Here is a 14,158-nt window from a genome sequence, read left to right on the forward strand (position 1 = left end):
AAAATATATACATATTCCTGTATTAGAAAAAATTACAATATATTCATTAATCAGTTTCTAAAACCGATTTATTTCGAGAAATTCATTAAGTTATATTATCAAAGCGACGTTACGTCTCATTAAACTCAATCTCCGTCCGGTAACACTTAATTACATCCAGAATCCCGGAGCAATCGTCCAAATTTCCTTCGCATCCAGGAAGTCATTAGCTATATCGTGTAAAAAGAAATCTCACAAGAAGTTTTTGTAAGCCACAAGTGCATTTTACGGAAGTTGATAATTAAGATAAAAACATCAAAGACACTAAAAGTTTAATTAATAGAAAGTAATGATTTTTTCGTTTGCTCCAAAATTTTATTTTTGTAAAAAAAATTAGAAAAAATTGTAATTTAGATAAATACAATTTTTTAAAAATATTCCATGCGACAATTCACAATGATAATAACGAGAGTAATAATAAGTAATAATACTTCACTCGGTCAATTATTCAAACGCGGAAGGTTAATACTTACAAAGACTATAAAAAAGAAACAAAGATAAAAATTAGTTTTCTCTCCATCGTAGCGCGAGAATCTTTCCCAGTGTCAAGTTATTCAAGAAATGTTCTTAATACTAAATTGCATTAAAGAAATGTCAGATTGTTCTTCCGATTTTCTCTTGCATTTGCGTGGATAAACATTGGCAAGCGTTGATACGAACTTCAAGTTTTGCTACAGTCCGACTGAGCTTTAATGAGAGACGCGATCCACTTATAACTTTACCAACTAAGCAATCGTAAGCTCTCGAAGTTGATTTTGATGCGCGTTATGTTTCACAAATCACATAAAGACAAGCGGCTACTGTTCATTTGAAAGAAATACCGTCGAGAGTCACTCTTGAGAGTTACACTTACAAATGGATATATCATTGGAGAGTGTTACGGAGAGTTGTTCTTACTTTTGTTCCTCCTTATTCTCTTTGCTTACGAGTTATTCTCAAACGAACGCAAAGCTTAAAATTTCAATAATACAAATACTTAAACATAAATGCTTAAATTTAATAAAATAAATAGGCTAGTAATAGTATAAAATAAATAGTAGTAATAAATAAATAATAAATAAATAGTAGTAATAATATAAATAGAAAAAAAGTGTGTATTCTGTGTTGTGGGTCAATTTTTGATTGTTACAATAATCAAAAATTCCAACTTCCAAATTCTGTCAATGGAATTTAAATCTGCATCGAAATTCGGTAAGAATAGCCAGCAAGTTAAAATGAGATATTTGTTCAACAGTGTTGCATTATTATACAGACGATTAGAACGGGAAATATGTATGTCGAGGAATCTCTGCTGAATGACGTTTTGTTCATTCGGACCGGTTTATCACTCAAGTCTTATAGGGTGAGCTATAAATCCTAACACCGCGCACTATTTCAACAACTTATAAATATATCCTGATAGATATATAAAAAGTGAATCACTCAAATTACTTTTTACTAAATTTGTTACTTTCATTCAACTTTCGTTCACTCGAAACTAAATTAAAACATAACAGACAAACTATTTTAGTGACAATCTTAAATATCGTATGTTGTTGCGTTTGCAATCAATATTTCTCGTGGTATCAATATTTCACTTCAAGTCAAAGTAAGGATATCAAGAGACACTTGGCTAGACTAGCAACACTTGTATCAACAAAAATCGGAAAGAAATCTTGATAGAAATTACACGAGCTTTCCAATAAAAGAAGAGAGAATGGAGACATAATTGTTAAGAGGAAACATTATAGAACAAAATTGTACAACACGTACAAGATATAAAGGATAATGTATATTAAGTTTCAAGTGTGTAATCGAAAAAAGTAAAAAAAGATTGATAAGAAATCGGACACACATAATCTACCTATGATTAGTTTCTTATTCCTTCTTTCCTTGATATTTTGAAAACGGAGCCTTTAATAAAATTGATGTAGGATCTTTTTTTATTGAAAAAAATCTCCTATATCAATAGTTTGGAAATACCAACTTATTATTAGGGAAACGAGATACGGAAACACACTGTAAAAACATAAAATTCTTCTTCTATCGCAGGATATTGTTGTTCATGAAATGGTATTTCGTGTTTGAGAAAAGTCGCCAATGCTGATATCATTGATTTTTCGATAATAAGCATGGGATTGCACTCCACCAGGCGTCTTTACGATTTGTTTTGGCTGCGAGGAACGCATAAAGCGAAGCCGGGAGGACTGTAGCGCATCGGTAGTAGGAGGCGAGAAAGAGGAGCAAGGGAAGAGAGATGGCTCGTGGCTGCACATGCGCGCTTTTTTCGTCGGGGCATTTTTAAAGATTTTTCCTGCCGCGGCGGCTCGCAGATTTAAGTCGCCGGGTCGATCCCGTCGATTCGCCCAGTGGTGGGAATCGCGCTTTGTTCCAAGCAAACAATCGAAAAAACTTGCACCGCGACAATGAAAACCGGTATAATTTCGATTAGGTCAATCTCCTATACTAGAAACAGAAGTGTGGAATGCGTCAATTTTCAAACTCAGAGAGAGAGAGAGAGAGAGAGAGAGAGAATTTATTTTTCCCCCTTTTACAACATTAAAATTTGATAATGATTTAATAATGAGCTTTTGCTTCATTTATACGTCGATAAAGTGATGGCTAAAGTACGTCAAGGAAAAAGAAAAAAATTGAGATTCGTACGAAGTCACTTCTGACGAGTCTAGACAACTCGATTTTTGCGTCGTGTCGTAAATTAATGATAATTAGAGTTAATGATCACTGGATTTGTAATGTAACTAAGAGGAAATAAAACTGGCGATTGAGCCGATTATTTTTACGCGGATTGCACTGGCTTCCGGCCCGTCTTAACGGTGCCGTAAATTAGACAAGAAAAGTGAGAAAGAAAACTCGACCTCCTCTACCTCGTACCTGACAAAATCGCGAAATAACTAGAGTGTCTTTGGTCGAAAGCGAGGACTTAATTGAACAGGTGAAAGCGACTTTGTGGACTCAAAGTGAAGGCGCTGCTGATATGCGTACAATAAAAGAAAATATCAAAGGAGAAAACCTGATATATAGTATTAGTCAAGTTTTACACTGGCAGAAGCCCGCGACATACTTTATAATAATCCACAGATAAAACAAAGTGTGCCTCGTCAGACATCAAGTAAAAAAATTCACATTTCTTCCTCCTTGAATTCTCGAAAATCGGAATTCTCGAGTTTTCAGTCTGTTGAATTGTTTTCGTACTAACACTCCTTTGGATTTTCAGATTTTTGACATATTGTTTTCGTGGCGCAAATAAACAGAAGCATATCATCTCACGTATCTTTTTCTGGGTGTGATTTACCTTCACCTGCAAGTGCTTTGAAGCATTCTTTGATTAGTGATCAATTTGTAAAATTCTTTTTTCCGATTGATTTAAGCATCTGCAATGTTGGCTCGCGCTCTATGTTGTTCGATGCCTATAAATACAAATGTGTCTTATTATCGATACATCTCACGTTTTTAAAAGTATGATATGTCACGACACTATTTTAATGAAGTGGCTTTATACATTAATTTATGGATTTGTGCCAACAAAAGAACGAGTGATAAATATGATCACGGAGGAGATTCACAAAGGTTATAATATTCGCGATATAACGCCATACGTGCTATCATTTCCCTTGCGTTCTTGTAGAAAAGAAGAGACGGTGCGCCGCAGCGGCAATGTGCATTTCGCGTGGGAGTTGCGTATAAATTACGAGGATGATTTCTGCCTCGTCTCGATATCTTATTGATTGCTGTTCTAAGCACTTCGACTTGGCAATTACGTCAATCTATTGTACGCGATGTTGAATCACGAAAATATCACTAAGTAACACGACTTCTACCTTTATATAATAATACGTTCAGTTTTTATAAATCGACTTTTATGTGTAAGATTTCTATATATTTCCATAAATCTCAATGTTTTGCATCATGCAATTTCTACATTTGGACTTGCCGCCTATATAACATATCCATACGGTATGAATTAAAAATTAAAAGTGTGAGGCTCTTGCAAGTGTGCAAGGGAGAGGGCATTCATTTGCGAAAGCAAACATCGGCCGCTATTTATCGAATGTCAGAGGAAATACCTGCGGCCCATATTCCTATCGAACCGTTCAAGGGACCTCCCTCGCGCGGCGGTCGTATGTGGGGGTGGCAAAAAACGAAACGGGCGCAACAAAAACATAACTTTCCGCGATGGCGCTCCGAAGAGTGCTCCAGAAACGAGTGGTCCTTTCCTAGTGTTCCATTGGCGTTATTCAGCTCGTCAGATCGAATGTTTGTTTTCAGAAAAATAGACAGAAACGAAATACGCCCGCTGTTAGCTCGAGAGTGTAGTGCACGCATTGACGAAGTCGAAACGTCGGATATATTTTTTTTCTTTCGCTATTGTTACCGCGATATTTTTGACGGATGCTCGAATGCACTCACAGAGTATATTATTTCTGCCTTATAAAACAATTCGCGCGCTCACATCCAAGACTACCGCGGATTTGCGCAAATATCGCGAAACGTGCGTGAAACCGACGTGTCCTGTCGCGTCTCGCAGTTAGTAATCTGATAACGATCCAATTAAAAACATTTCCGTTTGAATATATTTATTACTCTATTTAGCTTCGCTGTGTTGTCGCGATATTAATTGCTTAAGTGAAAAAGTTAAAACAGCGTGGTTATAATCAAACGTGATTCCACCTCGTAATTTTTTATATATTAATATATAATTTATAAAGTTTGGACAACCGAGATAAAATATTTCAATTGATTTCATTAGTCACATTTATCTACTTATTTATTTAATTCCAATATGTTGACATGAAGCACTGCGACATTAATTATTTGGGTAAAGTGTTTCATCAAAATAATATACAGCAATATCAGACGTAGCAAATTAAATATGATTTTATTTTTTTATAAATTTAATGCATAATTTATAAAGCCGACACGGTCGACAGAATATAAACATTCATAATCATCGTAGATCCATTCACAGATTCACGAGTCGATTTCATCGGCCGCATATATCATTTAGACGGAAAGTTTTTTAACGTAATCACTGACTGGATATTGTAATTTACTATATTTTTGTCACGTTATACCATTAATCCGCCATTTACAAAGATAAAGTAGGCAACCAAGCGTACGCATCTATAATTATTATATACCAATAGTAGATTGAATACGGCAGATCACGGATTTTCTACACGCGAGCCAGCTCGTTTGCATTAATTCTTATATTACGAATGATACGGAGCAATGATCGCTCTTTTATCGCCAGAAGTCAAACGATAAACTCGTCGACGCGTTTATTTTCCGAATGCACGCGCGACTTCGGTGCTTCCTCTCTTCGCCTCTCTTTTCCTCTCTCACTCTTTCTCTCTCTCTCTTTCTCTCGTTTTCGCGCTCTCTCTTCTCGCTATTCAATAAAAATGACTCATATTTGTTGGAGCGATTCGAAGTACGGAGCATCTTCAGCAAACAATTACAATCTTTGTACAATGTATTTCTTATATCGTATCGCACAATGTTTCACTGTATTTCATATTACACGTTACGATTAGAAATCCCAATGCGCGAAAAAAGAATGCTGTCGATATATGCTTTGTGTGTATAATAAAATATTTTCTTTCTATCGTATCACGCGATACATGTCTCGGTGTTGCATCTTACGATTTTATCGCATTATGTCATGATTATCTCGCGACGCAAATGTATCTGGTGGAAAGAAGGAAACTTTTGATGAAAAAAAAAGTTCAGAGATTAATGTTTTCCGCAATTTTCATTCCTCGCAGTAATGTCGACAGAGTTTGAAAAAACTCGGGTTTTGAAAAAAAAACCTGACCCAGACGGGTTTTTTAGGATTTTATTGGGTTTTTCCAGGTTTAAAAAAAAAAATGTATTTTTATTCTTTATAATCCAATATTAATGATTCGCAAGATTTACTATTCAATATAATATAATTATATTATATGAATTAATTTCAATTAAATTAAATTAAATTTCTTAATTAATGGAATATACACGCACATATATTTATATAAGAAGTATTCTATTTCTATGCCAAATCAATCAGTCTTTGAGTCCGATCATTTTTTTGACAAAAAATAATTCCATCACGTGATGATGTCTTAAAATGTTTGTTACGTATAGTTTTTTTTATAAATTTGTTAAAAAAATATAAATACAATTTTTAATACAATTTATGTTTACTATTTACAATTGAGGGGATGGGCGAAATAAAGGCACAATTTTGTTTAGGCTCTCTTTCCACAATTCTATTTAGGTAATTAGCTTTTTCATGTAATATTAATCCTAATAGAGAAGTATTGTAACATATAACTTCTTAAAGACATTACATCAATTCATATTATTGTACTTATTTGTGTATAATAAAAAAGTAGCAAATTATTTTAATTTTTATTAATATCAAGATTTTATAATTTACTTTTATTCCACTCATCCCCTCAATTACTATTTGAAGGATGAAAATTAAAACTAAAAGTAAATTAAATTAAACAATTTTTTTTAATTTTCTAAAATCGAAAAAAAGCTTTATCATGAAATCTCGAAATATTTGTTATTTATAATAGATTTTTTTGTGAATTTTTTAAAGAAAAAGCATTTTTGAAAAATCATAAATTGTATACGTTATAATTTAATAAATAAATGTTTATCGTTTTTTTGGGATCTAATAATAATATAAATCATGATTGAAATTAAAATACAAAATACATTTTTATTCAAAACAAATTTAAATTTAGTTTTATTATGTCTTCTTTTTCTTATTTTATTTACAATTCATTTATAATATTAAATTATTTTTATTTATATTAATTTATATTACATGATTTATTTATGCTATTATTAAATTTTAATTAGACTTATTGGATTTATTTAAGTAGATTCTTTTAGTGGGTCCAATAAAACTCACCGGGTTTTATTGGGTTGGACCCACCTTGTCAAACTCTGAATGTCGATCATCTTTGAGAATTTGAAGATTGAATCTTCCAGATTGAATCTTCCAGTACTAATTCCTAGCTAAAACGTGACTTTGACTTGCGCGGACGCGCACAAATATTTACGAGCTTTACAACTTGCACTTTATGTAAAACCCATTGGAGAGAAATCTTAGGAGGCATTATGTCGTCGTAACTCCGTATAATGCTAGACCTGGTGGGATTACACTTGACACATTGAAAATGACAATATTCATCTATAATGATCGTTATTTCCAAGATTCCAAAGAAAACAATGATAAGAATATGGATTTTAAAAATATCTTGAAAGAAATATCTTCTTCGAAAGACGACTGCATTTGAATGGTATGAACATCTAATATCTACAAGATTAGTTTAAATATGCGTTTATATAATAATAATAATGAAAATAATCACAGCCGCATTTATTGTTAGAGTTGTCTGCGCCACACTTTGATGACTGTTTTACGAGTTATTTAATTGGAAGTATGACTGATTTTCTCAACATAAACTACGCTGCGTAAGCGCTGCAGAATATAACGATAGTTTGCGATTATGATCGTTCGCTTTAACGCGATACCAAGTATATCGCGCGATTAAGATATTCACGTGATCGTTAAGACAATATAATAATTATTATCGGTGCAGCGCGGCGAAGTTATTGCGATTTATACTCACTGTGAGTTCTCCGTATTAACGTGATTTATTTACGTTGAACGTTATTATCGATATCTAATGCCCCTTTCCTAAATACACTATTTTTATCGCGGTTACAAAATGTTCCCGAAAAGAAATTTGGAATTATAGTTCATGTACATTACGTGCAAATTTACTGCCGATAATTTAATGCTATAAATTAAGAAAGTTTTTCAGGATTGCCACAAATTCTATAACTTTTCCCTGATTTCCATTGCAGATAAAATTTTATGATTTCTTCTGACTTTCAATAATATTTTGAATTTTTTGTATTTTCATCCTAATTTGGAAACCGTCAAATATTTTGTTGAGAGTGCAATTTAATAGAGCGATGTAAATATTACCATTAATAATGTTGCTGATACTTGCATTTAATTATTAAGTTGAAAGTATTTCAAATCTGCATAGATGTGATGTACGCACATGTCAAACTTTTATGAAAGAATTTTAATTTTCCCGAAAATTCCCTGACTTTTCTCTAATTTCCATGACCGTTTCCAATTCTCCTGATATTTCCTTGATTTTCAATTTTGTGGCAATTTTGTGGCTATTTTTACATGCGCCAATTGTTGAAAATGCATAAGGTCGATTTGACGCATGCAGTCCGACACATACTAAATTTTCACCAGCATTCTTATCAAAATGGCATATCTAAATAGGCAATCCGTCTCTTTCTAGCAATGCGCGTTAAGTCTATATTTCCCCGTCACAAATATAATCGCGCCAGGGACTCTCGCTGTGTTTGAAATCGTCGCCGCGGCGGCTACGTCCTTCGGCTAGGGCATGTTTACGAAAGCGATTTATCGAGTAGAATTCGTGGAAATCAGATTAGCCCTTCGCGACCCGACGCGGTATTTTTCAAGTCCGCGCGCGTTAAACAGTTTCCTCTCAACAATTAAATCTTCACTTTCGCGACTACATAATAGAAATGACAAATGAATGCAATGATAGATAAATATTCGAATCGACCGGAATAAGAGTTCGATCGGAGAAAGATCATTGCGGTGGCAATTCAGATCGCGATGTAAAAAGAAAGGTGTACCATTCATATTGATGCGCGGTTGAAGAATGAATTTCTGGTCGAATATGATTGGCTGTTCCAGTATACTAACACTATTATTTCTACCTGAGTCGAAATTTTGCTTCACTTTGAATCTTAATTTTAGATAGTCATATGTAGACTCTAAAGATTTATAATAGATTTTAATCAAATGAATATTGAGCTTCGTTGAGCCTGTAAATGGCAGTTATTGAAAAATTTCCTATTTTTATGGATTAAAAAAAGTTTTCTAGTACACTGAAAGAAAAGATTGACTGAATATGGCATGGCATTTTCAATTGGTTCAATAGCAGCCAATTAAAAATGCTATGCTATATATATATTTTATACCATCTAATCTGCTGTAACAGCCAATTTTTTCTTTCAGTGTAGAAGCTGTAAATTAAGTAATAGAAAGTTAAATAAAGAAGTTCTATTTAATTATTTAAGTATCAAAACAAGTTTAAAAGATTTGAGGAGGTTAAAAGATTGAAAGTAGATAAAAATTTCGACTCAGGGATACGCAGGAAAACGTAATTTGGGGCAAATTTGATTTGTTGTCGGTATTGCTATCGCCGTTACGCGCAATGTTACACCTTCCTTTTTACATCATAATTCAGACAAGCGCGATTGTTTCCTGCCGTTTTCCAGCAAGAGACAGTGTAACGCACTGAAAGAAAAGATTGGTTGTTATAATGCAGCAAATTAGATGATTAAATATGGCGTATAATTTTAATTAGTTGTAGCAACCAATTTTTGATTGAGTTAGCCAAATCGAAATCCTATACTGACATTGCGGATAGGTTAACACAACCAACAATTTACTGCAGCAATCAAAAATTGGCTGTTGCAACCAATTAAAAATACTATGCCATATTTTACCATCAAATTTACTGCAGCAGCCAATCTTTTCTTTCACTATACTTTCATCTTTGTTTAACATCGGCAAATAAGGATGTAACGATTCACTGTGTTACATCTATCGTATCTCTTGCTGGAAAACACCCTCCGTCATCGACCTTCCGTTGAATGATAACTCGCCCTCGGCTGAAACTCGCTGCCATAGGCCGCGCGGGACGCACTCACTCATGATTGTCGGCGTTGCATTTCTCGGTCACAAAGAGCACGATCACGAGAGTCCTCGGTCGACGACGCTCACCTTGACCAGGCAACGCGCCTCGATCGGTGTGGAGTCGCGCCGCGGCGCAAGTGCAACCGCGTGATCACAACAGGTTTTCATTGTCGAGCCGCTCCAAATAAATCCGTCTCCTTTACCGATAAAACTTTCGATAAGAGTGTCATGTGCGATTGTCATCTTTCGAAAAGGTAGAATATCGAATTCATAGACTTGGAACGTTTCGCATTAGGCGCGCTTGAAAAGATCGCGTCCCTCGCCAAGTTCCAAGTTCCACGATAGTTGTTCGCGACTCGATTGACTTTTAATGAGACATAAACATGTGTAATACTCGCGATGAATGGGGCGAGGGGGAATTTTCAGTGATAAAATTAGACGATAAGATATTTCCTTTTTGTAAATGAAACTTGAAGGAAGTTTTGATTCAGGGTTTAGTACTTCGAAGATATTTAAAGTTGAATATTAAAAAGTTAGTAAGATAGTTGCAGCGTCACATTGAGTTTCCGTTTTGTGAGAAAAAGCCAATTCCAGGACTGGTCCGACGAATCCGTTGAATAATACGAAGAGTTCGATATGCGCCTCGTATGTTGTCTTACCGCTGAATTACGTCGCTATGAGTCGGAGGACGAAACGACAATTGGATTATTTCCCTTCTAGATTGATTCTACTGTGTACATCTGTGAGAAGGTTTACAGTTTAGACCGTCGCGTCGGAGGGTAGCTCGGAAACTTATCGTTTTGTGCGTTTCGTCACTTTGCTCGCCGCGATAAATTGAAGACCGATTAGATGACCCAAACGGCGCGGTGGATATTACGTGATTGTGTCTCGCGTATATATCATCACGTAACTCTCTCCTTTCCTTTCCTGTGCCTTCTTGTCTCACTCGAGAAGAAAGGAATATTTTGTACAAACTGCGATGCTCGTCACATTATATCAATTCATCTGCCATTCGTATGTTATTTCGAAGCAATAAATAGTGAGTTCGAGCAAATGGTCCGTATTGCGTTAATAACAAATATTTGCTGGAACGTTTAATTATCGCAAAATGTAGCTGGTAATCATGTCAGTAACAAATTAATTTAATTTTATATATTTCGGATAATTACAAGATACAATCATGAATCAATGATGAACGACGATCAATCGTATAGTTATCGTTACCGCAAACGATATTGTAAATAATTGACTATAAACTGACATACAGGATAATGCTATTACAACTTAATTAACTGTTTTTGTCTTGTTTTATCATTTATCAATGTATCAAATCATTTCAAAAGAATTTTCAGTTATAATGTTTATGAATAATGTTCTCCTGTATGCCATTAAAAATACTGATGCGCCTCTTCGAGAACTTCTCGCGCTTTTTTATATCTACTACAAATATTTAATTGATGATGCATACCTGTGTAATAAGCTATATAATGTCTAACAACGCTGTGTTTCATCCTTTAAATCACACGTGGATTCGTCAGTATATTTAATCATCAATTTCCGTCTAATTTATATTACAATTATCACAAGTAGACGTGTTAGGAGGAGGAGGGTGGGTGGATGGGGAGAGGAGGGGGGGAGGGGGTAATTACACCCAATCTACGATTATTTTTCTCGACGTCTTGGTCTGTATTCGTGTGGTTTTTTCCTCTTTTAAAATTATTCCCTTATTAAAGCGCGATACGCTGTACATTCAGTTTAAATAAAGTAGTTTATACAATCAACGCTATCACTTTCTTTGCATTTCCTCCGTATCGATATTCATAGCGCGAATATATATTTTGCTCCAGAACATTAATTAACATTCTCCTTCTTCCATAGCAAAGTGTTACATAATAAAGAGATTTAATCATTTCAAGATCCAATTTTATGATTAGTTTCTGAGAGCACGAAGCTTACTGTTACAGTGGAATTACTTAATTGTACTAGTCTCGCGTTTATCTCAAATTGGTTTCTGACTTTTTGCGGTTTCTTTTATTCATTCGCCGTAGGATCTTGGATATACGTCTGTCTTGCCGTGTTCTCACTTAACGTTCCAACCGATTCATATAACTTTTGCTACATCATTTTGCACAGTGCCGGTGCTCATGAGAGGGATTTGTAGTAAGTTACGTCTCTCTTTCTCCCTCTTTTCTCCTTATACGCTTTCGCTTGTTTTCATCTCGTGCAGCAACCGCGAACACGCGACTTTTCTCTCTCCGTCTGACGTTGGGCGCAGAGAATTTCGTACACTAGACGTTGACCGACGGACAGCAAAACTCTTAGGTCCTCCTTGATATTTCTGGTCTCACCCCACGCATTTCGTTTCTCCTCCTCCTCTCTCTCTCTCTCTCTCTCTCTCTCTCTCTCGTTTTTCTCTTTCTTCCTCTCTCCCTTTAGGTCTTCCAACATTAAACACTGTCTCGTTCAATCAAGCTACGCGTTCGACCGCAGACACACACGAGTTTTGCACGGAACACGTGTCTAACTAGCATTGTTAATCGCAGTCGGAAGAACACTTCTGCCTGTAGTCGTCGGAGCGTTATAGTTGGATCGTGTAACTGTCCCGGTATGCATACGTGCACACGCGAGCATGGGGACAGGCAGTAGAGGGAGGGGGTGAGAGATGAGTGAGAGAAAGAGAGAGAAAGAAAGAGAAAGAGAGAAAGGATACTCGAATAAAAGATACGGCGAGAGAAAAATATAGATACTGAAATCAAAGCAGAGTTTTAACGAATTTCAATTTTCCAAACGAGGTATCACGTGCCACGTATGAAGGTACAGAAATAAAAATTCTCGTATTCACACACGCTCGTATTCACTATCGAGCGATCGAAATCATCGAAATTATACATTACCGGAGTTTGAATGGATCTTCGGAGAGGCGGAGAGTCATGGACGGAGTGCAGAACGTCGGGGGAGGGGGAGGGGGGAGAAAACGAGAAGGGAGTTCGGCGGGAAAATTCGAAACCGCGTGTGTACGGTGCGGCGCACGCGATGACGTCGCGTTTTGCCGAAACGTGGCCGCACAGGTGGCTACCGGCGCCTGTCGCAGACATGAGGGATAAAATTCGACGGACCAGACGAGCGTGGCGAGGGAGGAGAGAAGGGGGGGGGGAGGAAAAGAGGAGAGAGAAGAGGAGGGCAGCCGCTAAATGATACAAAGCCGGACGCGCGCTTATCCGTGCTCGCCGGCGAATCTGTCTCTGCCCGGTGCGCTTTTTACAAAATCTACATGTGTGCGTGTGCGTGTATCTGTGAGACACGCGAGTGCGTGCGTTACGATGGTACTTACCGGAGTTGTAATATTCCTTAAAGTAGCGCGTCGCCGCACGTTGGACGATCGAGTAATACAAGTTCACGTACGACGTCGACTGGTTCTGCGCTGAGAGCGCCATTTACACTGTATTATCTCCGCGCGCGGGTCACCGTGTATGCATATAAATATGTAATATGCGCGTGTATGTTTCACGCGCGCGTACGCGGATCACGACGCGCGTGTGGCGCGATATAGTAAAACGCGGCACGGCAACGTGCGAGAGCGCGCGGCGCGGCGCGGCGCCCGGTCTCGTCGGCTTGCTCCTGCTCTTGCTATGCTGTCGCGCGGCGACGATACGTCCTCCTCCTCCTCCTCCTCCTTCTCCTCCTTCTTCTTCTTCGTCGCCTCTTTTTTCTTTTTTCTTCTGCCGTTCCTGCTGTTTCGTCTCCTGTCTATTTCTCTCTCGTCGTCGTCGTCGTCGTCGTCGTCGTCGTCGTCGTCGTCGTTGTCCTTCTTGTCGTCGTCGTCGTCGTCGTCGTCGTCGTCGTCGTCGTCGTCGTCGTCGTCGTCGTCAGTTTCCTCTTCTAGATCCGCGGCCGTGAAACTTTTCTTATCGTTGGCGCGCCGTTCTACGTTCGTTCTTGTACGGCCTTCAGACAGCAGCGAGACGATCTCGCATGCCGGGAAACGGCCCGCGACTTTAATCCTCGCCACACTCGCTTTCGGGTTACCCGCGCCGGTAGACACAATCTCGGTAGACTCGGCCTGAGCCCCCCCGAGTAACTCGCCAAGACCGAGACACTGGCGAGCGCTCTGCAGCGTTGCCACACTTCCGTCGTCGCGGTGCACGCGCGATCAGAGTGGGGATTTCTGGACTGGTTCGGGATTGGGATGGTAGAGAATATCGGGAGAGGACGCGAGAGTGGAGAAGGTGCCATGGAACGAGTCGCGGTGGGGTAGCGGTGGCGGCGGCGGCGGCGGCGGCATTGGTGGGTTCACTTGACTCTACTTCCTAGGAAAGGAAGGACGGAAGGAAGGTGTATACAGTTTGACCTAAACGATACTAC

General features: G+C 37.6%; 1 protein-coding gene across 1 annotated transcript in view; it reads right to left on the bottom strand.

The window, feature by feature from the left end:
- LOC108689369 (myeloid zinc finger 1-like) overlaps nucleotides 1-13,859 on the bottom strand; it is a 19,425-nt gene extending 5,566 nt beyond the window's left edge. The window contains exon 1 of the mRNA XM_018196105.1: nucleotides 13,128-13,859. Within this exon, the coding sequence (XP_018051594.1) occupies nucleotides 13,128-13,230 (103 nt within the window). The 5' untranslated portion in view covers nucleotides 13,231-13,859. The remainder of the gene's footprint in view (nucleotides 1-13,127) is intronic.
- Nucleotides 13,860-14,158: the final 299 nt, after the last annotated feature.

Source organism: Atta colombica, unplaced genomic scaffold (assembly GCF_001594045.1).
Source record: "Atta colombica isolate Treedump-2 unplaced genomic scaffold, Acol1.0 scaffold27, whole genome shotgun sequence".
Taxonomy (NCBI): domain Eukaryota; kingdom Metazoa; phylum Arthropoda; class Insecta; order Hymenoptera; family Formicidae; genus Atta; species Atta colombica.